This window comes from Pelobates fuscus, chromosome 1 (genome assembly GCF_036172605.1).
Source record: "Pelobates fuscus isolate aPelFus1 chromosome 1, aPelFus1.pri, whole genome shotgun sequence".
In the NCBI taxonomy this organism is placed as follows: Eukaryota; Metazoa; Chordata; class Amphibia; order Anura; family Pelobatidae; genus Pelobates; species Pelobates fuscus.
Genome location: NC_086317.1, coordinates 256,139,987 through 256,166,272, shown reverse-complemented (window position 1 = coordinate 256,166,272; position 26,286 = coordinate 256,139,987). Strand labels below are relative to the sequence as shown.

Sequence of the window (26,286 nt, the reverse complement as noted above, 5' to 3'; positions counted from 1 at the left end):
GGCATACCATACACCGATGTGGTTCTCCTGAGGTAGGTCTGTGAACAGAGCCAGACCGATGGGAAGGGGCTATAGAAAATTATGTGTGATGCAGAATGATTCTGCATGATGGGGGTGGGTGTAAGAGTCTAAATAATTAAATTATATTTATATAAAATAATTACATTTTTAGACCACGAGCTCATGTTAAAACAGAATAAAATACATGGCTCTTAGCACTTGACAATATACTGCTCTGACTCCCGAGAATAACTTTGACCACAGCCCAGCCATGGTTTTATCGATTCTCTCCACCGAGGGCTTACTAACAAAAGAAAGGTGGCTGCCTCACCAATCATCCTATATTGCGCCTTCCTTTAATCCTTAAAATCAGAGCTCCGAGTGCAGGACGTTCTCCCCCATTCCGAATTCGAATTTTTGTCCATGACTGTAACCTAAACACATTCATATCAGGAGCCCAATAATATCATGTGACCTGCGAGATCACATGACCTGCGAGCCGTCACGTGATATCCCCCTGCAAGGCAGGAACTAGCGGTTCCTCGCGTGTGCTTCCTGGGACAGATCTCCCTGTTACACTAATAGGCTCCATTTATTGGTAAGGTCTCCCGTCTGGATTTGTGTACTTTAACCTTTTCGCTGCCAGGACTATGTAGATTGCGCTGGGTTGTCTCAGGCAGTGTATATTTTTATTACTGTGTGCAATAATAAACTAAACCACTGAGGGCTTATCTTTGGAACTCCAGTTATTTTATAGTACATTTCCCAATATTCCAGTCCAACTAACTATAGTCCGAAAATCCTTTCTTTAAAGCATGGCTGTAATGGATTATTATGTAGCCAGTAAACAAAGTTCGGTTAACTATAGACAGGTCAACTTTAAACTTCATCACCAGGGCTCAAATTCAGTTTGTCAGTAGGCACAATAACAACTTTAATGTATATCTGGTGTTCAGGGTAATAAACTATGCTACTAAAATTCTGCTGGTTTATGAATATTTCCAGAATTCCAAGTAGAGGCTCTTGTATACGTACTCAAGACAATTAAATAAATGCTTCCTTGTAGTAAAGCAGTTCGTTATTAATATTAATATTTAGAAGAAATAGGACTAGTGGGTGGCAGAGTAACAACAAACTGCCTCCCAGAGAGACCTTATATCCTTATATGTGGAAGGCTGCTCTGCAATTACCCTATAAGGAAAAAACAAAAAACTCTTTAATAATCCCTCTTGAGGGAGAAAAAAACAAAGTGAACGTACAAACATATATTAAAACTAGGACCTAATGGGGTAGGGTATTGACTAATCCAAGAGATGTACTTGAAACAAGTAACTATAAATATGTATATGGCTAGAATATGCCAATAATTGTAACAAGTTACTTGTACAAGGAAAGAAGAGATACAATACATGTAGCAAAACTTCAAGCTTTAGGTTGTAAGAAAGATGGTTCCTATAAACGCCATCAATTGCATCCAGTGCATGAAACACATATTAAATTTATGGCAAAACCGGAAAAAGTGCTTAAATACCAAATGAAAATGCTATACTCTCATTGGCCAGAATATGCCAATAATAGTAACAAATTACTTGTACAAGGAGAGAAGAGATACAATACATGTAGCAAAACTTCAGACTTTAGGTAGTAAAAAAAATGGTTCCTATAAACGCCATCAATTGTATCCAGTGCATGAAGCACATATTAGATTTATGGCAAAACAGGAAAAAAATGCTTAATTTCCAAATAACAATGCTATACTCGTATGAAACAAGATGCCTAAACAGCTATATGAGATTTGGGGATAGGAGTCCCTAGCATCTTGTTTATAGTAGAGCTAGTATTTGGTTGCACCCAAAATAGTGAAGTATTAGTTAGTCAAACCCCCAAAATGGTCTCAAATAAATTTAAAAATCATCCGCTTTGAATGGATAACTCAACGCGCATTTCAGCGAAACAAGTCGCCTTTGTCAAGAGCCGTTGCGGAATAAAAGGCGCCTCTTTTTAAATGCATGTGAGGTGCTGCCCCCAAATGTGACATCATCGTCACTGTCCAATCATATGGCTTTATGAAAATAAGGGGCGGGGAGATCGTCAGGCATCCGAGAGGATTGTTAACCCTCGCAGAACCCGCAAAGTGGCGAGAGTTTGGCCCGAAACCTCGTCGGATAAGGACATAATATGTGCAATAAAGATATGTCTACTGGATGAAATAGATAAACTTTAACCAAAGGCTCACTGTAGAACATATGGAGCCATGTATACAGCGATACCATCCACTTGTGATAGTAATCGCATCAGGAGACAATGCATATAACGATATCACATATTATGACTCTTTCAAATAAAGCGTGAAGCTTATACTTATGAGTGGTTTACACACAGAAACAAAAGCAAACAAAGGGGGTATAGTAGTATATCATACCTTATATAGATTTTAAATGGGAAGCTTCTGCCTATGTATAGTCAAGGGTAATTTAACCCAAACGTTGCCTGTGAAACCACTCCGTAAATATGGAGGATGAAAGGTGCCAAAAAGTGGCATTCAGACGGACCTCAGATTTAAGCATTAAAACAAAGAGACGAATAGGATGATCAATGAAGAATAAAAACTGTACATATAAACTGTGAAATAACAGTGGGAAATGGGATAGACTCCAAATATACAGAGGAATAAATTCATAAAGAGTTTATTTAGATAGCACTAAAGATAAAGGAGTACTCCATATGTGGTAGATGGTACAAACCAGAAACTAAACAAATTATGAGAGAGAAAATATATATATATCCAGAATATTTACAAAATTGAGAATGTTTGTTTTAAAGTGTTTTGCTCAGTAATACCTTAAATGAAGGGAGCAAAGGAAAAGCCTTCATTGAGACCTTTTGGGTAAAGCGTCTTGAGTTGGTAAATCCAGAAACTTTCCCGTTGTCTCAAAAAACGATCGTAGTTACCCCTACGTTTATCCTTGCGGACCAATTCTAGTCCACAGGGCACTATAGTGCCAGGAAGACAAGTTTTCCTGGCACTATAGTGGTCCTTTAATTAAATTGTCATGGTGCCTTGAGGCCTCTGGCACATTCTTACCTTCAAGTGTTAAACAGTTCTCAAACATTGCTAGAAAGGAGCCCCCATGTTCCTGTTATGGTGCTCTTCTTCTCATATTATGTGTGTACTAATGCAAAAGCATTTGCACAATCAGTGAGGAGGTGGCAATGATTGGCTAAGATCACCAAACTGGCTTCCTCTGCTTATCACTGGCTGCCCAGCACTAGCAAAGCTTTAAGTTTATTTTGCTAGGCAGAGAGCATCAGCTGACCTTCTCAGCTAATCACTGCTGCCTCCTCATTACTTGTGCTAATGTTTCCATGTTAGACCGTAAAGATGAGATGGAGAGACCAGCACCTGGGGACACGTCTATGATTTAACAATTAAAGGTAAGAATGCATCGAGGGCCTCCAGGCACAGCAATAACGTAAAAGGACACTAGAGTCACCAGAACAACTACAGCTTATTGCATTTGTTCTGGTGAGTAGAATCCTTCACTTCAGAGAAAATGCAGTGTTTACAATACAGCTAGTGATAACTTCACTGGCCACTCCTTAGATGGCTGCTATAGCTGCTTCCTATCTCAGTCTTGCCTAGTTTGAATCACAACATTCAGTATCTCCCAGGGGTCAAGTCCTGGATAAAAAAGTGTGGGAACTCACCCAAGATCAATCCACTCTCCCCCCCCCAAAAAAAATTATTATACGCTCATATGCAAGTGGGACAGGGGCTGAGGAAGGGGACAGGGGCTGAGGAAGGGGACAGGGGCTGAGGAAGGGGACAGGGGCTGAGGAAGGGGACAGGGGCTGAGGAAGGGGACAGGAACTGAGGAAGGGGACAGGGGCTGAGGAGCGGGGCAGGGACTGAGGAAGGGGACAGGGACTGAGGAAGGGGACAGGGGCTGAGGAGCGGGGCAGGGACTGAGGAAGGGGACAGGGACTGAGGAAGGGGACAGGGACTGAGGAGCGGGGCAGGGACTGAGGAAGGGGACAGGGGCTGAGGAGCGGGGCAGGGACTGAGTAAGGGGACAGGGACTGAGTAAGGGGACAGGGACTGAGGAAGGGGACAGGGACTGAGGAAGGGGACAGGAACTGAGGAGCGGGACAGGGGCTGAGGAGCGGGGCAGGGACTGAGGAAGGGGACAGGGACTGAGGAAGGGGACAGGGACTGAGGAAGGGGACAGGGACTGAGGAAGGGGGCAGGGACTGAGGAAAGGGACAGGGACTGAGGAAAGGGACAGGGACTGAGAAAAGGGACAGGGACTAACGAGGGAGACAGGGACTGAAGAAGGGGGCTGGAGATAGAAAAAAAAAAACCCTTTCTGAGGCTTACCTTGGGCCAGGAGGGGTGGGACAGGATCTGGAGCCTGCAGACAGTGGAGTCGGCCGGCCTCTCCTGATGATGTTAGGAAGAGGGGGAGTGACTTCCTCTGCTCTTCTCCCAGACTCCCCAGCGGTCCACAGGCAGGGGATTCGGATTTGTGCTCCCCCTGCTCTGCAGGACTAATAACGGGAATGGCGTTCCTGCTGTTAAAAAAGTGCAGGAACGCTGTTCCCATGCGTTCCTGAAGTAATAGAGCCCTGGTATCTCCTCCCTCTGCATGTGGACACTGAACTTTCCTCATAGAGATTCATTGATTCAATTCATCTCTATGAGGAGATGCTGATTGGCCAGGGCTGTGTTTGACTTGTGCTGGATCTGCCTCCTTCACAGTCTCAGCCAATCCTATGGGGAAGCATTGTGATTGGCTTAGAACAACACTTCTGATGATGTCAGCGTGCAGCTTGCTATTCTGAAGCAAACCGGGACAAAACCAGCAGCTTTAGGCTTGAATACAAGTAAGAGTTTACTATATTTAGGGAGGCAAGAGGGGGGCAGAGGACTAGATGGTGGTTTTAACACTATAAGGTCGGAAATACATTGTTTGTGTTCCTGACCCTATAGTGCTACTTTAATTGATATAAAGTTGTTATAGTACCCGCAGAATTCCTATAATTATATTCGTTTGATATGCAAAAGTAAATATTACTAAAATTAGCTGTGATTGTAGTTCACAAATAACCCACTGCGTGGCAGCACTTGTCTACAGCGAGAAATAGATAAACTCTAAAAGTACCCAGGTGACTGGGTACTTTGGATGTTCTGGATATCGGGAATGATGGCTAACATCATCGCTATGTGCTGCCAACACAGCTTAATCTGGCATTAACCATCATTACAAAGTATATACACTGTTAAAGGACCTACAGTATCGTCAGAGTTTTTCACTGATTAGTGGGGACAACACTCACGCAGCCTCTCGATGCACTTCTTGTTGTGGTCCTACAATCTTGTCTTTGTATGAAGACCCTGAAGCCTCCTCATATAGATGCATTTAGCTGTTGAATCATCTTTATTTAAGTTATATGGGGGAGGTCCCAATAATCTAAAAAGGTAGAGAAACACTGTTAACGTTAGAAAGAAATGTTTGTATGTCTAGCGTTAGTGTGTTTCAGGCAAACTAGTTAGACAGATAATTGTTGCTCCCAATTAAGAATCACCTAAATGGTAGTGCTCAAGGATGTTAGCCACGGGAAATTACCTTCCTTTTCTATTTCATAAACACGAACAGCAATGACACTGGCATGACAATAAACATGTCTCAAAATGTCTGCTTTTATTTCTGAAATCACATATTTAAAATGCCAGCCTTACTACAGGCATTGAGTAAAAGAGAGTTGTTCAATAAACCAGGATTTATGGAGCAATAACAAAGGAATGGAACATTTTAGATGAAAATACCAAGGTTGGAGAAATAAGATGGCCGAACATAAAACATTTTTAGAGGTTTTTACCAAGTGAGAATTTCTGGAGTTCAAAGTGAATTTTAAGTTTAAAGTGGAAGTAGCCAAACTGGAAGCATAACTGATGTGGAGACTTTTTCCAGTTTGCCTACTTTGGCCTTAAATTTGAATTTTCAACAATTCTCACTTTAATAAATATTCCTCTTTGTACCATATTTCAGTGAGATAGAGAACCAGTCTGTAGCATTTTTCTTCATGGATGGTCCAGCGCAGCACTATAGATTTTCAGTACAGATCGAATAGTCAGTGACTGAGGATATTTTAAGAGCATATACTCTGGATGGATATCTGAGTGCTGGCATTGACATAAGAAATAATAATTTGCTCTACTGCCGTGTGAGCCTCTTTCATGTTGACAAGGAACTTCAGAGGTAATAAAAAGTTGCCCTTATATTTATTTTTAAAAACCTGTTTATTGTCACATTTCTTGTATTTCTTTGTATTGCATGCAAAGCACAGTTTGGCATCTAGTGCAAATCAGTTTTGTTCCCTTAATTGTGAATGTGCATTGCCAAATATGGCATTACGGGAAAGAGGCAATCTCTCTCTACACTGTATGCTTACCTACACTGTAATCCACATCCTTATAATTGCTTTAATGAGATATACTGTAAACAGAATGATTAATTTGTCAACAGTTAGAGTTTATATATATAAATAAACACTTTTTATTGAGGCGATTGTAGAGTTAGATAAAGAAAGAAAACCTACATTTCAATTCACTGTAAGATGAAGCTAGTTACATAGTATTTCAAAGCCTTAGTTTAACATTAAAGGATCACTATAGTGTCAGGAAAACAAAGCGGTTTTCCTGACACTGTAGTGCCCTGAGGGTGCCCCCACCCTCAGAGTCCCCCTCCCGTGGCGCCAAAGGGGTTAAAACGCCTTCAGCCACTTAGCTTAATCCAGCGCCGGGCTCCCTCGGCGCTGGTGACCTCTCCTCCCCCGTCCGACATCAGCGGAGCCGAATGCGCATGTGCGGCAAGTGCCACGCATGCATTCAAAGTGTTCATAGGAAAGCATTTCTCAATGCTTTCCTATGGACGCTCTGTGCGATGGAGGCGAATGTGCCTCCAGCGTCGCAGATGCACCTCTAGTGGCTGTCCGGAAGACAGCCACTAGAGGCTGGATTAACCCCAAATGTAAACATAGCAGTTTCTCTGAAACTGCTATGTTTGCATCTGAAGGGTTAAAACCTGAGGGACCTGGCACCCAGACCACTTCATTGAGCTGAAGTGGTCTGGGTGACTATAGTGTCCCTTTAACAACATCTCCAAGCACACCCTGGACATTATCACCTCTCCAGAGTCCAATCCATTGGTTAAAATTCTTCTGTTGCGAAAATTATAAAAATATTTAATTAGTTAAAGAACTGTTTTTCCTGAAAAGCAATATTTCAGGCTCCGGAACAGGTGTGGCCAGGCAACTCGCTCAAATGCCTTATGTGCTTCAAGACTTCGTAAGAGGAAAGGAGGTGACTCAGGAGAGTATTGAACAGATGTAATTGCAGCTGTCACCATTCTCATCCAAATAATTGTTTGAAATGAAAAATATGTGCAAATTCTTTTTGTAATCTGTTTGCTTTCATCTCCCTTTTTATATATTGATTTAATGATCTGTCTATGTGATTCTAGTTAATCATGATTTTTGTTGGGGTTGAGAAACAGAATGGTTCTAACCACCCCCATCTCCTCCTCCTTTGAACAAAGTGGTGTTCCTTTAAATTTTAAATATATTTTGAACTAACTCCATTGGGTCCTGGAGCCTTTCATGTGGGTAGATTATAGCTTTTTAACATTATGTAAAGTACTGTATTTTTTGCTCCATAAGACGCACTTGACCATAAGACACACCTAGTTTTTAGAGGAGGAAAACAAGAAAAAAAAATATTCTGAATCAAATGTTGTACTAAACTATTTAATAAACTACCAGTATATCAGAATAATATTTCAACCATGTAAAGTGAACAGCGGCATTAAGTCAACAGTGGCATTAAGAACCATCATCACTGTCATTAACAAATGAAGAGAGACTTTAAGGTTTGAGTACTCTTCTAGTCTTCTGTGAACCCCAAGAACTCATCATTGCTAGAGTCACAATTTAGGAAGCTCAGTTGCTCACAATCACTGACATCACTTTCTTCGCTATCTTCATATAAGATATCATCTTCATTTCCATCCAAAGCATTGCTAATGCCACATTTTTTGAATGACTGGACAACGATTTCCTCCTTCACAGAGTGCCATGATGTTTTCACCCATTCACAAACTTGAGTGATAGTGGGCCTCTTCATTCGTCCAGCAGGTGTCAGATCATGATTGCCAGCAGCCATCCATTTGTTCCACTCTTCTCGCATAAAGACCTTAAATGGTTTGTTGATGGAAACGTCAAAAGGTTGCAACTGGTTGGTAAGACCTCCAGGAATTACAGCTAGATGAGTCTTCACTTATTTAAAGCACTTTTTTGTAGTTTCACTAATGTGTGCTCTAAACTGGTCAAGTACTAATAAGGCAGTTTTTTTCTGAAGCCCTCCAAGACGTTTGGACCACACTTTTTCAATCCATACTCTCATTCCATTTTCATCCATCCATCCTTTCTCATGAACATGAACAACTCCTCCTCTTGGAATCACTTCTTTTGGAAACGTTTTCCTTTTGAAAATTAAAATGGGTGGCAATTTGGTGCCGTCTGCACAGCAAGACAACACAACAGTGTAATGGGTTTTCTCATGTCCGGAGGTTTTCACGGTGATAGTTTTGGCACCTTTCAGATCAACAGTCCTATTAGATGGCACATCAAAGGTTAGCGGGACTTCATCCATATTCCCAATCTGTCCAATTTCATACCAATTTTTCTTCCTAGCATCAATGACAAATTTATGAAAAGAAAGAATCTTAGATTCATATTCTTTTGGCATTTTTTGCACAATTCTAGTTTTGGTGCGCATAGCAAGGCCACATCGCTTCATAAATCTGTAGCACCACGATGGTGATCCAATAAAATCGTGAATGCCTTTCTCTGCAGCAATGCGTTTGGCTTCATATATTATCATTTTTGTAGAGACTGAGAAGCCATTATTCCAGTTATTTGTGATCCATTCTTTCATGGACACGTCTAACTGTAGCCACTTTACAGCATGTACACGAAGAGTGTGCTTACTTTTATCCACTTTTTGCAGCTGATCCTCCTGGTGGAGGTGGCCCAAAATGTCTCACCGCTGCTCTGTTTCCATGCTCTTCAGAATACTTTACTACCTCTAGTTTAAAAGGAATCTTATATGCTAGTCTTTTCTGCTTGATCATCCTTGTATGTAGAATGTGGGAAGGTTTCTGCAAGAAAATACAGGGATGAAAGAACTGTCAGTAATGTACCGTATCTCCAATGTGTACCACTGAGTGCTGACCGTACCTTTAAATAATGGCATCATAGCAAACATAGTACCGTAAGTGATATCAGAACCCATCACATGCTTTGCCTAAAGACTTCAGAATTTACCCGGTAACCTGGTCTACATATAATGCCCTGCTCATGACCTTTTTAATCAAGAAATATTCAGTTTAATGGGAACGGGAACACATAATGAGCACATGCCTGGCTGCCAGGATACCGGTAATTTGATATAATGCACTTGCTACCTGTCTGTCATTCATTCCTTACACACATGAAAGATCTATAAAATTCCACAAGGAAAATAAATGTGCAAATTCAACTTGCACTTTTCAGAGAACTGCCCCATTAATCTGATCCCTGACAATTTAAATAAAATTAATATTATATTCAATATATATTAATAATGTTATTACATGTTGTAATATGTTGTAATACATTACAAACATATTACAACATGTTGTGGGAATATAATTAGCCATAGCTGATTAAACATACAGTGGGTTTTGATCACTGCTAACAGTGCTGTTGAAGTGAGGAAAGCTTGGTGGCGGTAGATCCCGATGAGACCACTGCTGTTGAAGTGAGGAAAGCTTGGTGGCGGTAGATCCCCATGAGACCACTGCTGTTGAAGTGAGGGAAGCTAGGTGGCGGTAGATCCCGGCGAGACCATTTGCTACGAGCAAGCGGGGAAGAAACACGGCGCCGGACAGATGCAATACCGAAACCCCTGGAGCCTTCTCTCTGCCGCACGATCTACTTTTCATCCCTGCACTCCGGCGTTTTGACTCAAGGTACCACACATTCGCTCCATAAGACGCACATACATTTCCCCTCACTTTTGAGGGAAAAAAAGTGCGTCTTATGGAGTGAAATATACGGTAATTGCAGAATTTAGGGTTTCCTGTTGATCATACTTAGTCTAGATATCCTTTATGTAAGAGTTCCGCGCCCTGGATGTCATCATCCTGGTCTGCCATGTAAAGCTTTTGAAAGTAATCTTGGAAGAGGGAAATTTAGTGGTTATTACTGTTACGGCTCTCCCGACATAAAGGGGTTAAACCGCCGTTTAGTAGAGCTTCCCTTTTGCGGAGGTACAGCTACTGTAGAACCCCAAACTCCCAAACTGGAACCAGGGAATGCTCCAAACTCCCGAACAGTATACCCAGTAGTACTCCAAACTCCCGAACGGTAATCTCACGAATAACTGCTAACAGACGAACAGACACAGCATCCAAGCGGCTTACATTCCCAGCAATCAGTCTCAAACCGCGTACAGTAAATCCCCCCCCAATCACGAGACCAAGCTCCGTATTGAGGGTAAAACAGGATTCTGGTTTATTGAGGGCTACCTGCCCAGTATTTATGCAGGTCTCCCTCCTGGTGGACACTACCCTAAGGGACCAGATGGGAGACTGTGACAAGGGACAGACACATAGCAAATCCTGACACACAGATACAAAATATCCCCACAATGCATCACAACTCCTCCCTCTCTGTCCGGGAGATAATTGGGAAGTAACTCAATTATCTCCCAGGACAGAGGCAAATCACCATTACACACGTGGAGAAAATGAAACCGTGAAATACTGTAAAATATACAATGTGACAAATATGTAACATATCCCCAGATAGCTCAGGTCTGAGCGCACATTAATACAGAATAGTGCTCAGACCACACAAATACAGTTTAATTGCCATGGAGCCGAAGTCTTTAATCACCCGAACAGGCTCCATGGCATGCTATCTGGGTACCCTCATTCACATAATTCAAAGTCCCGAAAGCCGGCGTTCGGTTAAATAACTGGCGCGAGAAGATTGGAGGCTCAGCGGTGCCTGCACGTAAAAGTGTCCGCTTTTAGTGCACTGATTCACGAATGGAGTGAAAATAAATGTAATTCATATACAGACAGTTCTGTTACAATTACCACATATGCGGGGTCTTAAAGGGTCTGTGATAGTTGGGATTTGGCAGTGTTTAGAGGGTTCTCCAACCAATTGCTTAAGGAACTTACCGGATTTATTTCAACTGTAAAATAGTTTAATATTATATATTTATATTTAAAAAAATATATATTTCCTATATAAAAAAAAAACTAATTGACACTTTCATTTCACATTTTATATATCTATATTTTTTAAGGAGAAATTTAGCTTTCTGGAGCTATGGTGATTTTGCGGGAGGGACTTTGTCCTGGATTAACAGCTGACATGATTGGAGCGCTAAAAACGAACAATGTGAAAACAGGTAACATCTGGTTTGTGAACTAAAACAGTTTGTCAATGAAATGTCTTCTCACTATTGTTATATTCTGGATATCGGATTTTATAGATGTCTCACTGGTTTTGTCAGTGCATAAAGCTTGGAGTCGGCTTGAAATTTTCAGGTGTGGACACCTGCAACTTCAATGTACAAAGGGACACTTTAGGTACTGTAACTGCTTCATCTCATTGAAGTGGTTAAGGTGTTTGGAGTCTCCTAGTGCTGATCCTATGTTCAGTGTTAAACCAGTTTTAATGCTAAATTAGAGTCGACATGAGCCCATCCACTATGTGCTGCCCATGCTAATGATGAAGCATTAGCCTGAGCAGCAGTGCGTGTCCAAGACTTACTTAAAGTGTCATCTGTCTGCTTTCAGTCTATCATATTCTTTCATTACTGGTATGATTTTTTTTTATTGCTAAGGAATAGTGTAGCTTCCGCACTAAATCTACGGACAGGGCATGAGACTCCAGACCATATAACCAATTCAAATAAAATGAAATGGGTGTAGCGCCAAAAATGCACATCTAATATATTAAAGGTACACTCTAACATTAAAGAAACGAACAATGCAGTCATCAGGACCACTTTATCTCAGTGACGTGGTCTGAGTTCAGTGGTCCTGTCATTTTAACCATATAATGGAATTGGAAAACACAATACACATTTTAAAAACTGCATTGTCTACCTTGCAGGCTTAAATCTACTTCTAGTGGCTGTCTTTCTGACAGCCAGAACAGGTGCTCCCACCTCCAGACCAAAGTAAAACTGGCTCTGGGAATTAAATGCCAATAGCAGCAGGTGTATGTGTGTATACTCATTGTGACTGCAGTACTGTCACTTTTGTTGTTTGTTTTTTAAAGATAGAATCATCTCATTTAGACTGTTGCAATTTCATTAACATTTCAACTTAAACAGATTCTCTAACCAAAAACCCTTCCTAGCCCGCACCCTCATTAAAAAAACAAAAACATTCTAAAAACTTACCTCCATTTCAGCGCCGAGACCGAATTCTTTCTGCAGCCTGATCTTTCTTTGCTGATATTAGGAGGGAGCATGGTCTGAAGTGAGGACATGCGCAGCATGTGGGGTGGGGGCGTGTCACCATTGGCTCTATGATGTAATGATGTGTGTGCGGACATCAGACACCAAATTTGCACGGACTTGTTATTAGCCAGCCTGAAACTCTTGTTCTGTGCATGCTAATGACGCACGGCAGCAGAGCAGAGGTGTTAATCTCCATATGTGCAGTGTTTCATAGTAAAATTCTGCACATACAGATCCCAAACACCATGGCCACTTCAAATCACTTAATTGATCATAGTGCTGGATTAACTCTTTAATAAAAATACGTAATAAGCCAAAGTAAGGACAACTTTTCATAGGCTGATTTTTGGCAAATGGTGCAGGTAAAACAAAACGTGTGTTCACAAACCAAAAGTGCAATTAGTGCAAATAAGATGTTAGCAGACAGAAACTTCCCTAATTTTTGGCAAATAGCGGATCCTGAAGCTGCTTCTAACACTACATTTTGCAATTTCACATCAGCCATCACTTGCCATTTCTGATGGCAACAGGCATGTAATCATGACATGTTCAATAAATTCTTGTGGCATCACATTACACATTCGCTAGAAGGTCTGTGATAGATCTCATATATGCAAGAGTACCACTGTGACATGGGGTCCTTGCTGATAAAACCACCAAGAGACCAGTTTTGGAGGATGGGCACGCATATGAGGGAGAGCTCAGGTAACTGTCTTGTCTCCTTTCCTTTTTTCCCATGCAATGGACTTACCTGTGTAAACTGCTATTAACCATTGAAAGATAAGTTGTATAGGAAACTCCTCTTTTCGATTTACTACTTTAAGATGTAACTGTATTGAAAATGCTTACATCAGGGGTGTCCAATGCCAACCCTCCAACCCATTGTCTTTTTTGTTCTTATTTTAGTGGTTGATTTAGTTGCTTCTGATTTAGAAGAATTGGCCCAGAAATGTTCTCTGTCATACAAGGTAACATTTATATGTGAATTTACATTTGAAATAATTTAAGCTACAATCCAAATACTATCTTGGATGTTTTCTTGGCAGACTAAACCATTAAAGAATGCAAATGTTTAAAATGAAATAATGCAAAAGACACTCATCTTTCACACTCCCTCGTTTTGTGCAGGTTCTGACTTCTCAATGAGCTCTGGTACTGTCATTGCTTCCCAGAGTTTTATTGGTATCTGAGCAGTGTGCTGTAGACTAGTCCACAAGTAGCTTCGTTTATGAAAAAAACTTTACATTGGTTTTGCAAGATACCAGTACTCTCCAGGTTGCATGCATATAGGCTTCTGATAGTAGCTACATTCATGCTGTTGATGAATGAAATTACTTATGACTGGGTTTGCAACCCAACTTGCAGGTCCCTCATTAGCGTTAGCATAGTTGTCTATATCCCATAGAAATTTTTTAAAATGTATTTGTTTTTACTGTGTTTTTTAACCGCTTACTGGTATTGGGGGGAGGAAAAAAAATGTGGAGCTAGGGATCTAGCTAGTGTGCAGTTAAGTAATACGAAGATGTTTTACCATGAAGATTGCTTTAAGAGTTTTTCTAATTTTCAGTGTGCCCTTGGGTCTCTTTTCATCTCTAATTTTATCTTATATAATGATATTTTATAACCCTAAGAAGTGTGGACGGCTGAGATACTCTGCCAGGTGATTGATGTAAGTGAAATACATATTGTATTTATCCTTTGTTTTTGTTTTGTCTCTGTAGGCTTTGGTAGCTGTGAGACGGGTGCTGCTTGCTCGGTACTCGGCATTTCCCACCAATGCTGCAGATTTGTATGAAGAACTGAAGGGCTCCACTGCCATCCTTCCTACAGGCAACCAGAAGTAATTGGTCCTTTTTCACATTACAATTAAGATGTAAAGAAATGCAGCTCCAGCTTGGGGAAAGCGGTCTGCTTTGGTGTTTACTAGTATTAAAGGACCACTATAGTGCCAGGAAAACAAACTAATTTCCTGGCACTATAGGGTCTTTAGGTCCCCCACACCCTCAGGATCCCACTCCTGCCGGGCTGAAGGGGTTAAACACTTACCTTTCTCCAGCACCGGGCTCCCTCGGCGCTGGGGAACTCTCCTCCCTCTCCTGACGTCAGCGCTGAATGTGCATGCGCGGCAAGAGCCACGCACGCATTCAAACAGTCCATAGGAAAGCATTTCTCAATGCTTTCCTATGGACATCCAGCGTCTTCTCACTGTGATTTTTCTCACTGTCAGTGAGACAGCCGCTAGAGGCTGGATTAACCCTAGTGTAAACATAGCAGTTTCTCTGTTTACAGCTGTAGAGTTAACACTAGATGAACCTGGCACCCAGACCACTTCATTGAGCTGAAGTGGTCTGGGTGCCTATAGTGGTCCTTTAAGTTCTTTAAAGGCTTTGAAGATTATCTTCCATTCAAATTACACCTCAGCTTGTTTAGTGATGTCCTCCACTCTAATTTTTGTTTTTTATACTCTCTTGTCCATATTATGGTATCACCAATGTTTCCCTGAATCATTGTGCAGGTTGTTACATGTCAATCTTGTTACATTTCCATGCGTCTTTGGCTTGCTTATCATTCTGCACCAACAACACTGGTGTGGTGTTTGAAAATGGAAAGCATCTTGCAGCAAACACACAAGCAGCATTATACACATACATGTCTTTGCTTGTTTAATTTATTTAAGGTATAATTCTCTAACTTTATAAACAATGCCAGCATATTTCTTACTATACGTAGGCTAGACTTTCTATTGGATTCTGGATTATACACAGGGGAGGTGACAGAGATTACAGGAGCAGCTGGCAATGGAAAGACACAGGTTAGTCTTGGTTAAAGTGCATTTTATTTAACCATTTAGCAGAAATATTAGGTAGCAGGTGTTTGTCCACGAAACTATCCATGTTTTTGTTAACTTGAAGACTCCTGGTCCTACAACCTGAGAGCATGCCTCCCACCAATGGGGGATTTAGATGCAGAAACATTGTGTAGGCCCATCAGTCAAGTGGGGCGACCCAGCCTATCGTCCATGCTTGTCTGGCTTTCCCTGCTCACTGTTACACATGAATTACCCTAAATTTGAAGAGTCCCACCAAACTCTGACAGTGGTGTGATATGTAAAAGCCATGTTCCACTTTTGAAAGAATTCCTAGTTTTGTAAATTACTCTATAAGGGGTTAATGTTTTATGGAGTTTACAGGAAAAATCTACATACAAAAAAAAATCACTGAAAACCAGTATGCACAAATTATCCATGTAAAACATATTTTCTAAGTTTTGCTGCACTATTTTTTTTTTACCAACAAACAAACAAAAATCTATCAAAAGCACATACACAATGAACAAACTATAAATGCACCTGATGGAATTATCGTATATTGTATGCTTATTCTTTAAAATGACAAGTTACTGTGTAATATTTAAATGTTTTGTAGCTAATGCAAAATACTAAAATTATGTTATCTACCTTGTAAAACTGTTTGCTTTTATTTATTTTTTTATAAAAATGGATGCACTCAATTAGCTATAGTGAAGGATATCTGTGGATGTAGTGAAGAGTAAGTACATTTACCATGTGAGAATAATCTTTTAGAAAGTGGCAATGTCCTCAGATGTTTTAATTTTTTTCCCATATTTTTAGGAGTCAAAGAGTCCATTGGCTCCATCCTACATTTTTTTCTCAAAGTGTTTGGGTTTGATGAAAACTGCGGTTCCCAAAGGGAATCTGAGACCAGCTCTCCTCAACTGCAAATATAATGCAGAATTCACACTTCATTATTACAGCTGCCAATTCTGCCCATTCTGGATGGTTTCAATAGTCTAAAGAGGTTTCCAATATTTACCTTCTCTAGTGTGTTTTAATTTTTTTCATTCCTGTATTTTTTTAGATCTGAGTTGCTATGTTGATCTTCTGTTTTATCTGTTTAGTCAATTGCACATATTGCTTCTTTATGTTTTTAATTGAATTATCTGACTTTTATAGTTAATTGGTGCTTTCTGCTTTTTTTTTTTTCAATTCTTTATTTTTGCGTGCACAAGACTTATACATGGTGCAACATATGCATTGTTTGAGAGGGTAACAGGCTTTAACATTGGGTAAATAATGCATTTGATAAGTTTTAGCACAATTTTTTTTTTGTTTAGTATAACATGCGTAAGATCCTAGGTAGAGGTTGGGGTCGTATAGGGGTTTAGTCGTGCAATTCGTCTGCGGGTGCGGCACCTAGGTCATGGGTCAGTGTCGGAGGCGTGACCCTATAAGTGTTAGAAAGTAGTTGCGTGGAGGTGCGTAGTGGTGCTAGGGCCCGTGTGGGTGCACTGGGTGTCGTTTTGTCGGTCAGGTAGTCTGGTGAGTGGTACATGTGCTCATTTCTACTTTCTGAAGTGGCCTGGTCGTCTAGTTCCACTGAAGACCACTCGTGAGAGGTGGTGGCCCTAACCTAGGGGCTGTCGGGGGGGGTAGGTTTTGGCTTAGGCTATGGCTTGTGGTCTGGTAATGAGGCATCGCGCCAGCGTCCTCACCGGCTATCTCCTCTAACTTGCGGTAAACGGGTAGTAACGTAAACTTCAGCATTGTATTGCGGGGAAGGTGGGGAGAATACAGGTTGTGTTAGGCAAGGCATATGGGTATTGCCGTTGAGCGGGCATGGGTAAGAGACCTCTCTCCCCCTGTCCGTCAGGTGGCTTGCGTGTCCATTCTCTGCCCTCTTGGCACAAACGTTTCCGAGACATCTGGATTCCAGACGTGGGGAGTGCCCGGGTTGGGCAAGTTTTGTAGGCCCAATTTTGCAAGCAGTGTAGGGGCCTCAGTCACTGAGGTGAGTTTATGGGTGGTCCCCTGGTGGGTGATGAGCAAGGAGCGAGGGCTTCCCCATCTATATGGTATCCCCGCTGTGCGTAGGTGGCCGGTTAGTTCTGTCAGCGACTTTCTCCATTGGAGGGTGGCCTTGGATAAGTCCTGATAAAAAGTCAGTTGGGCTTCCTCGAAGTCAAGCGGGGTCTTACCCCTGATTGCGCTCATGATGTGCCCCTTGTCTTGGAGTAGGATGCAACGGACGATGACGTCTCCGGCTAGCGTTGCTGCGGCTCTGGGAGGCGTGGGTAGGCGGTAAATCCCTGCAAAGGCGAGTTTCTTTGTTACTGCAGTAGGGAGTAATGATTGTGTGAGTCGCCTCACGTAATGCGGTAGATCCTCTTTGCCTCTAATTTTGATGTGGTTGCGCCGGTTTTTATCCTCCTGCGCCGCCACTTGTATTGCTAAGTGTTGCTGGTCGTGTTGTAGTTGGTGGAGCGAGTCTTGTAGCGTAGAGATTTCTCCCTGTATTGTTTTGACTTGGTTTTCAGTGGTTGTCACTTTTTCTGTGATCTGTTGCATGCTAATTTTGAGCGCAGGTAGGTCTGCTGCCAGCAGGCGTTGTATATCCTGCAGCATAGTTTGCATCTGCTGCAGGTCCTGCTTGGTGGCTGGGTCTGCTGTTCCCTGTGGGGGTATGGGTTTAGTGGTTGTGATCTGTATGGGCTGTAGGGTTCTCTGAGTGTCCCCCCGAGTGGTTTGTGCAGGTTAGGTGTCTGCCTGTGGGGGGTCTGAGCCCTGGTCGGGCGCCATTTTGGCTGGGGTTTGTTTCTGGAGCAGTGCCCTTATATCTGGCTGTGCTGTGGCAGTACCTTGGTGTGGTCTTTGTGATCTGCGCCCCATCTCCTCATGGGATTGGTCGGGGTCCTGTAGATGATCGTTGCTTGGGTCTCCCAGGCTCTCTCCGCCCCACAAGTACTCCAGGCCGCGGTAGTTTGGCGTGTAGTATGCCCGGATTTTCGTGGTGCTTTCTGCTTTTATGTACATACAGACGTTTGTTAATATTTCCTATTACCTGCAATTTTCTTTTTTAACAAACGTTTTCCCACATGCAAGTGGAAAATGATTGAAAAGTAACTTTTTAAAGTTCATGCACATTACCAATCTTGTCTGTGTGTCAGATGTGCCATAGCATTGCAGTCAATGTGGCGTACGGTCTGAAGCAGAGCGTGCTTTATATAGATACCACAGGAGGACTGACAGCCTCCCGCCTGTTGCAGTTGGTACAGTCCAGGACCGAAAAGGAAGCTGATCAGGTGAGCTTATCAAGCAATGCAACTTGGGAAAGACTAAGTCATATTTTGAATTCTTATTTCATGTCTTAATTGCGTCTTACAGATAGCCGCTCTACAGAGGATCGAGATCATCCATGTTTTTGATGTCTACAAACTATTAGATTTACTCCAGGATCTGAGATGTAACATTTCCCAACAGGTATGATGAATATTGTAAACGTGGTCAGTGTCCACAATGTACAACCAGTTTTAATATTTGATAGGTTTTGGCACCTGGTTGAAAGTATCTTGAAAAACAATACAGCAGTTTTTTAAACAAAGTAGAGGAATGAAAAAATAATGGATATCCGGCAAAATAAGCAAAAAACAACAAAACAAGGATCAGTGCATTATCAATAAAATAGATTTATACTAGTAGGAAGCTATAGAACCAATGGGTAGTTATTCAGTCAATAGGCTAATGACTAATTTATCTGAAGAGTACATATCTGCTTTGTGTATAGTTTACAGACCGCTGGTCGATTGTATTCACACAACATACAAAATCCAGCGCATTCACTAAACCACAATTTCAAGTCTTACAGAATGTAATCTGTTTTATTTAAAAACACCTTTTTTCAAAAATCCATAAATTGTCTTCCAAAGTTGGCAGAATTGATATTGCCATTGTAAAAGTCATATTTATAGTGTATTGTATTTTCCGATTCTCAACTGAGTGGTTCTGGCCATCCACATCTACATTAAAGTTGGTTTCCTCCCCTACTATATACTATATAAGCCATAGAGTCCAGCTCCTGGAAGCATTACCATTGCACTATTGATGTTCTATTATAGCATACATTTGTTGTAGGCTACAAACAATTGGCCTTAGCAGTTCATTGTTCTGTCACGCTATTAAGTGCTTTTACAACATTAACCGAGGTGAACAAAGCAGCAGAGGTAAGTAAAGAAACTAACTTCAGTTGTATTTCATGACACCTTGGGCACACAGAAATACCATAGGAAGTCAGTTGTGTCCAGGCATTCCTTCAATGGTTCCGCATGCATGCACTATTTATACAACAGGGGTTAAACTAATTTACATATCTTGCCCAGTGTGCCCCAGGGATTATGAAAAGATTATTTTTTTAAAGGATAGCATAATTTTAGATACCAATTTGTTAGTGGGAAAAAAGTCTCAGAATTGACAGTTATTGACAGTCATTTATCAAACCTATTATTAAAATACTAAGTTATTCAAAGTTCATTGAAACAAACACACTCACCACTGAATGAAGACACTGCAATCTGTATGGTATGAAGGTGTTGTAAGAGACAAATAATGGCGTGGTGGATTTGTGTAATGTATTTGTAATGAGCATTGAAAGCCATTTTCAATTGCACATTATTGATTAGTATCACTTGCTGGATAAGTGCACTGTATACGATGTTATTCCATCCCTGTAACTCATTTTGAGTCAAATTAAGTTGCATGCTTTAATCTTTATGTGTATGTGTGTGTATATATATATATATATATATATATATATATATATATATATATATATTTTTTTTTTTTTTTTTTTTTGAAAGCAACACATGTCTAAATCCGGTTTGTTCATGTTGCTTGCAAAAATGTTATGTCCGATTTAAAGTCAGTGTAGTAAACATTATCTTGTATTAACTGTTAGGTAGTATCAATTTTTATTTTAAACATTAGTCACATAAATAATTAATTACATTATCTGTTTTCAGCTTTTGAGATCTGGGGAACCACTTCGACTTGTGATTATTGATTCTGTCTGTGCTGTTATTTATCCAATACTCGGAGGCAAACAGACAGAAGGTAGGTAAGGATAAGTAAGTAAATGAGAAATATATTAAAATAACTGGGTATGGCTTTATCTCAAATCAGTAAATTATATTTTATCATAATCCATGTAGTGTTAAAGAGGCACTCCGGGCTAAATCTGACCGGTTTCATTCTATTATGTGTAGATAACTGTGATTGTCAGCAAAGTCTGATATGGTATAATTGGGAAGTTCCAAATGACAGTGATTTACACTTGATGTCCCTTTGTTTTAGTTACCTTTTTTAAATTCTTTCGAATATAAATTTTGTAAAGACAAACAGGGACCAATTTGATCATTGTGTTTGAATGTGATGTGTTGCTAAGCTTTACATTTCTTTGCTCTGTTCTTTAGGCATGGCTATTATGATGTATTTAGCGAAGGAATTACAGATGTTGGCACATGACTTCAAACTAGCTGTTCTAGTGAGTTTACATTGTAACTGTAACCTTTGGAAGTGGTCGTGGAGCAAACAATCTGTATGTGGAGCATTTCTGCTTGAAACGCTGCATATACAGAGATATTTGCACTTTTGCGCCATGGGTTAGTTGCACCACCGGCACACGTGACATAGGCAGACCGAAACTCTGTTGTGGACAGCCTTATGTTAAATCTATGCAAAAATTATGTATTTTGTCAGGACACTGGAAAAAGACTTCAGCACTGTGAGCACGCCTACAAGGAGAAGCTTATATGTTCCTTCTCGCCATTCTGAGATCCCTCCCTGCCTCCCAATATTTGTTTTTTTTGTTTAGTTTTTTTGTTTTTTAATGCCCACACTTGTCCATCCAACATTCTCTCTCCTCCTCCTGCTCACAGTGTACGTATGTGCTCTAGGCCTGATGATCGGACCAATCAAATGCTTCTCATAGCGAAGCATTTGATTGGACCTCAGAGAGGGAAGAAATTACACAATGTGACGACGGACAGAATGTGGAAAGAATTGAGGAGAACTTTGAGGAAAGTTTATTCTTATTTTACAGGTTTTTCAATTAGAAATAGAGTGTTGCCCAAAAAAGGTAGTTACTAGTGTGCAATAGTGCATTACAAATACAAAATAAAGTAATAGTAAAAAAAGGGTTGGAGAACCCTTTAATTACTAAATTTCAAAAGTAACCTTTACTTCTTTTTGTTGTTGGTACATAAAACAATTTATTTGGAGCATTTTCTTACGTATTTTTGCAAATCTGCACATACTATGCTATATTCTCCAAGCTAGTCCTGTCTGTTCTAAAAGACAAGCTTGACAAGTGATTGTCTATATCTGCTCTTATTGTGTAGCATGTTTACTTAGTTTTTTTTTATTTATATTATGTGCCTGGCTTTACTGGCATATGGTACATGGAAGAAGGAGCATCAGGCACTCACAGGGTGCAGAGACAAAGCAGATATACTGTATCAAAAAACAGCAGCACAGAAAAGAGAAGGGACCACACTCATTCCTGAAACCGCAGGACTCCATATGCTGAGGATCTGCTGGTCTTACTTCAGTAAGCACCCTTTGGTTTCAGGAATTGAGTGCAGTTTCTGCTCTCTTCTGTTTCTTTACTGGCATAGTCAGAGCAAAACATGTAGATGTAACCCTTACAATACTGTACACGCAAGTGCTTACATTCTGCAAATGTACTTGTACTGCATTTCTCCACATATGCCCAAGAGTACCCAGAGCATCGAGGGGCAATGATGCTGACATTGCCATGGACACAGAAATGCTCCAGACATTCAAGTGTCTTTGACTTATCTCAACTGCAATCACTCCTCATCAGTAAGTGATGCACTCTTGCAGAAATTCTTAGTGGATACTATGATCACGTGCTTTCTAGAACTCCAGACTAAGACAGGAAAGTTTGCACAAGATGAACAGTCTACACTATTTTGTCAAAATTCATAAAGGGTTCTTTAAAAATACTTGTATTTGTAATGGCAACAAACACTATTAAAGGTTTTATGTCTAGTAATGTTATGCTTTTAACATTGTCAGAGACAGCAACAACAACAAAAAATATATAGAAAATCACCCCAGTGTTTCAGAATAAGTACTGTTTCAGAACATCTGGTTGAAGTTGATGTCTTTTTGTTATTGTTTTGAATACAGACAACAAATCACGTCACTAAAGATGGATTTAATGGCATCCGGCCAGCCCTGGGTCGTTCTTGGAGCTTTGTCCCCAGCACTCGCATTTTGTTGGAGAGGCCGGAACGTAGCTTGGAGAGTGAACATCGCATTGCGTCCCTTATCAAGTCACCACGGCTGGTACTGTGACTATTTTTTTTTTTTTTTTTTAAAGTCTTCAGAGAATAGGAAGTTCTATGTCTGAGCTTAGAACAGGAAGTTCTTCCTGAGAACAGGAAGTTCTTCCGGAGAACAGGAAGTTCTTCCTGAGAACAGGAAGTTCTTCCTGAGAACAGGAAGTTCTTCCTGAGAACAGGAAGTTCTTCCTGAGAACAGGAAGTTCTTCCTGAGAACAGGAAGTTCTTCCTGAGAACAGGAAGTTCTTCCTGAGAACAGAAAGTTCTTCCTGAGAACAGAAAGTTCTTCCGGAGAACAGGAAGTTCTTCCGGAGAACAGGAAGTTCTTCCTGAGAACAGGAAGTTCTTCCTGAGAACAGAAAGTTCTTCCTGAGAACAGGAAGTTCTTCCTGAGAACAGGAAGTTCTTCCTGAGAACAGGAAGTTCTTCCTGAGAACAGGAAGTTCTTCCTGAGAACAGGAAGTTCTTCCTGAGAACAGGAAGTTCTTCCTGAGAACAGGAAGTTCTTCCTGAGAACAGGAAGTTCTTCCTGAGAACAGGAAGTTCTTCCTGAGAACAGGAAGTTCTTCCTGAGAACAGGAAGTTCTTCCTGAGAACAGGAAGTTCTTCCTGAGAACAGGAAGTTCTTCCTGAGAACAGGAAGTTCTTCCTGAGAACAGGAAGTTCTTCCTGAGAACAGGAAGTTCTTCCTGAGAACAGGAAGTTCTTCCTGAGAACAGGAAGTTCTTCCTGAGAACAGGAAGTTCTTCCTGAGAACAGGAAGTTCTTCCTGAGAACAGGAAGTTCTTCCTGAGAACAGGAAGTTCTTCCTGAGAACAGGAAGTTCTTCCTGAGAACAGGAAGTTCTTCCTGAGAACAGGAAGTTCTTCCTGAGAACAGGAAGTTCTATGTCCTGGAGGAGGCCAAACTTAGCTTATGGAAGCTTTTAAGTAGGAGCTTCTGGTTCTCCTAGATGCAGAGAGGCCGAGAGAAGTGACACCCAGCAGATCCCAAGTAAAAAGTCGAACTGTTAAAAAAACAGTGTGACACAATGGCTAGGGCACTCCTGGCACCAAAACCACTACAGCACAATGTAGATTTTATGATGATTAAAGTATTCTTTTAAACCAATGTCATCAAAAGCAGTATAATAGATGTAGATATCGGGATTGTAGGACACAGACCCAATATTACGACTGTCACACAAGACAGTTGGCAGGTATGATGGATAGCCACAGCTTTTCTTAACCCCTTAAGGACCAAACTTCTGGAATAAAAGGGAATCATGACATGTCACACATGTTATGTGTCCTTAAGGGGTTAAACTTTAAAACTTACAATTAATTGATATTCCTGTATACATGGTTAACCCAAATGTTTTTTTTTGTTTGTTTTTTAAAAGAAGACCTTATATGCTTTTTAGTATGATATAGATGATATAAGATTTCTCTGTGGATGCCAGTTTATTTCTTTATCCATATATTATTATTGGTATTTATATAGCGCCAAATAATTCCACAGCGCTTTACAATATTGTGAAAGGGGGGAGGGGGTGAATTTACAATAAATGAGATAATTACAAAGTGACACAGGAACAATAAGCCCTGCTCAAACGAGCTTACCATCTAGAGCAGGCTTCCTCAAGCTCCGGCCCTCCAGATGTTGCTGAACTACAACTACCATGATTCTATGAATGAAATAGGCTGAGAATCATGGGAGTTGTAGTTCAGCAACATGTGGAGGGCCGGAGTTTGGGGAAGCCTGGTCTAGAGGATATATGGCACAACTTCATTGTTTTCCCCTTTTGCAACTAATCTTTTTATATTTCAGCCTACTAATCTTCAAGTAGAGGTGCAGGTCGGATGCTTTGGAACACTGGACGAAATGAAGCCAGTCTCTGCCTCTGCATTATAGTAGCTCACTTTGAACATTAAAAACTGTATTCCATGGTAAATGTCTACACAGTTAAATGGAAGTTGAAGCACTACTGGCTTGTACAATTGATTGAAAAGACTGCAAAGACTAAAATATGGATTGTGGGTGTTTACTTTGTAAACCGATGAGACGCAATGTTAAAATATATGTTAAATTTACTTTCTTATATACACTGTGTGTATCATTAAATTTGTAAAACAATATTTGTTTTTCTTCCAAGAAGTGTTAAGTATTTCTTGTTTCTTTCTTCATTAGCAACTTACTGGGTTTTATATTGTCCCACCCAGTAGTAGTATGGAGCCTGGAAAATGTGTGGTGCAAGGAAGCACATAGTAAAAGAGCTGTTCCAACAGCTATTCCCGTGGGAACAAAAGGATCAACAAAGCCTTTTATCTTTCCGAGGTCGATGAAATGAGTGCCATTAAATTGGATAATTATAAATGATAAACCACATGTCCTACGTAAAACTAGTGAAAGCTAAATTAATTTCTCCTAGTTAATTAATTTTATATTATTGTTAAAGTTATTTAGTAATCCTGGAGTGTTCTAAATTTGTTCTGTTTCACATCTGACTTTCAGTCTGATGTCTAGACTAGTCTACACTTGTTTCCATCGCTTAACTCATGGGTCGTCAACCTGGTCCCTACCGCCCACTAGTGGGCGTTTCAGGATTCCAGGTGGGCGGTAGGGATTTTCAATTTTTTTTTTATAAATTGGGCAGGCGGGCGGGCGCGAGCCGGCGGTACCACTGTGACTGGGTACCGCCATCACCACTTGCGGCCCCGGCGGCAAACCGCCGGGGCCGCATATGGAGGGGTCCATCGGGTGGCCCATGCTGTCAGGGCCACCCGATGGATGTGGATTGTGAGGGGGCCCGGTCAGCGCTGGGCGCTTTAACAGCGCGACCGGGCCCCCTGTGATGACATCAAATCTGCTGGGAGGAAGTGATTCCCCGGTCACTCCTCCCAGCATACAGAGAGCCGCGCGGGAGGAAGGAGGAGGAGGGAGTCAGAGTGGGAACTCTGACTCCCATGCACCTGAGCCACCACTGGACCCCAGGGAAAGTCACCCTCCTGCACCTTAAAGGTAGGAAACAGGAGGGTGACTTAAATATAATGTGTGTTTTTTTGTGTATGTGTCTTTGTATGTATGTCTTGTGTGTGTCTGTATGTATGTCTTGTGTGTGTCTTATGTAAGTGTCTTGTGTGTGTATGTCTGTATACATGTGTCTTGTCTTTGTATGTATGTCTTGTGTGTGTGTGTGTGTCTGTATGTGTGTCTTATGTATGTGTCTTGTGTGTATGTCTGTATACATGTGTCTTGTGTTTGTATGTATGTCTTGTATGTGTGTCTTATGTATGTGTCGTGTGTGTGTATGTCTGTATACATGTGTCTTGTCTTTGTATGTATGTCTTGTTTGTGTCTGTGTGTATGTCTGTATATATGTGTGTCTTGTCTTTGTATGTATGTCGTGTGTGTGTCTTTGTATGCATGTTTTGTGTGTGTGTGTTTGTATGTATGTTTTGTGTGTGTGTGTGTGTCTTTGTATGTATGTCTTGTGTGTGTGTGTGTCTTTGTATGTATGTCTTGTGTGTGTGTGTCTTTGTATGTATGTCTTGTGTGTGTGT

General features: G+C 40.9%; 1 protein-coding gene across 2 annotated transcripts; it reads left to right on the top strand.

Annotated features, from left to right (window-relative positions):
- The first annotated feature begins 519 nt into the window (after window positions 1–519).
- RAD51D (RAD51 paralog D) lies at window positions 520–24,798 on the top strand. Of its 2 annotated transcripts, none has more exons than XM_063456610.1 (11): window positions 520–598; window positions 11,423–11,524; window positions 13,493–13,554; window positions 14,308–14,426; window positions 15,317–15,398; window positions 18,551–18,685; window positions 18,768–18,863; window positions 20,399–20,489; window positions 20,849–20,919; window positions 22,590–22,748; window positions 24,554–24,798. In XM_063456610.1, exons 2-11 carry the CDS (start codon window positions 11,443–11,445, stop codon window positions 24,635–24,637), a joined length of 981 nt encoding a protein of 326 aa, XP_063312680.1. In that variant the 5' UTR covers window positions 520–598; window positions 11,423–11,442; the 3' UTR covers window positions 24,638–24,798. The 2 variants fall into 2 exon arrangements, with proteins under 2 accessions (XP_063312680.1, XP_063312674.1); XM_063456604.1 differs by having other exon boundaries at window positions 11,420–11,524.
- The last annotated feature ends 1,488 nt before the right edge of the window (window positions 24,799–26,286 follow it).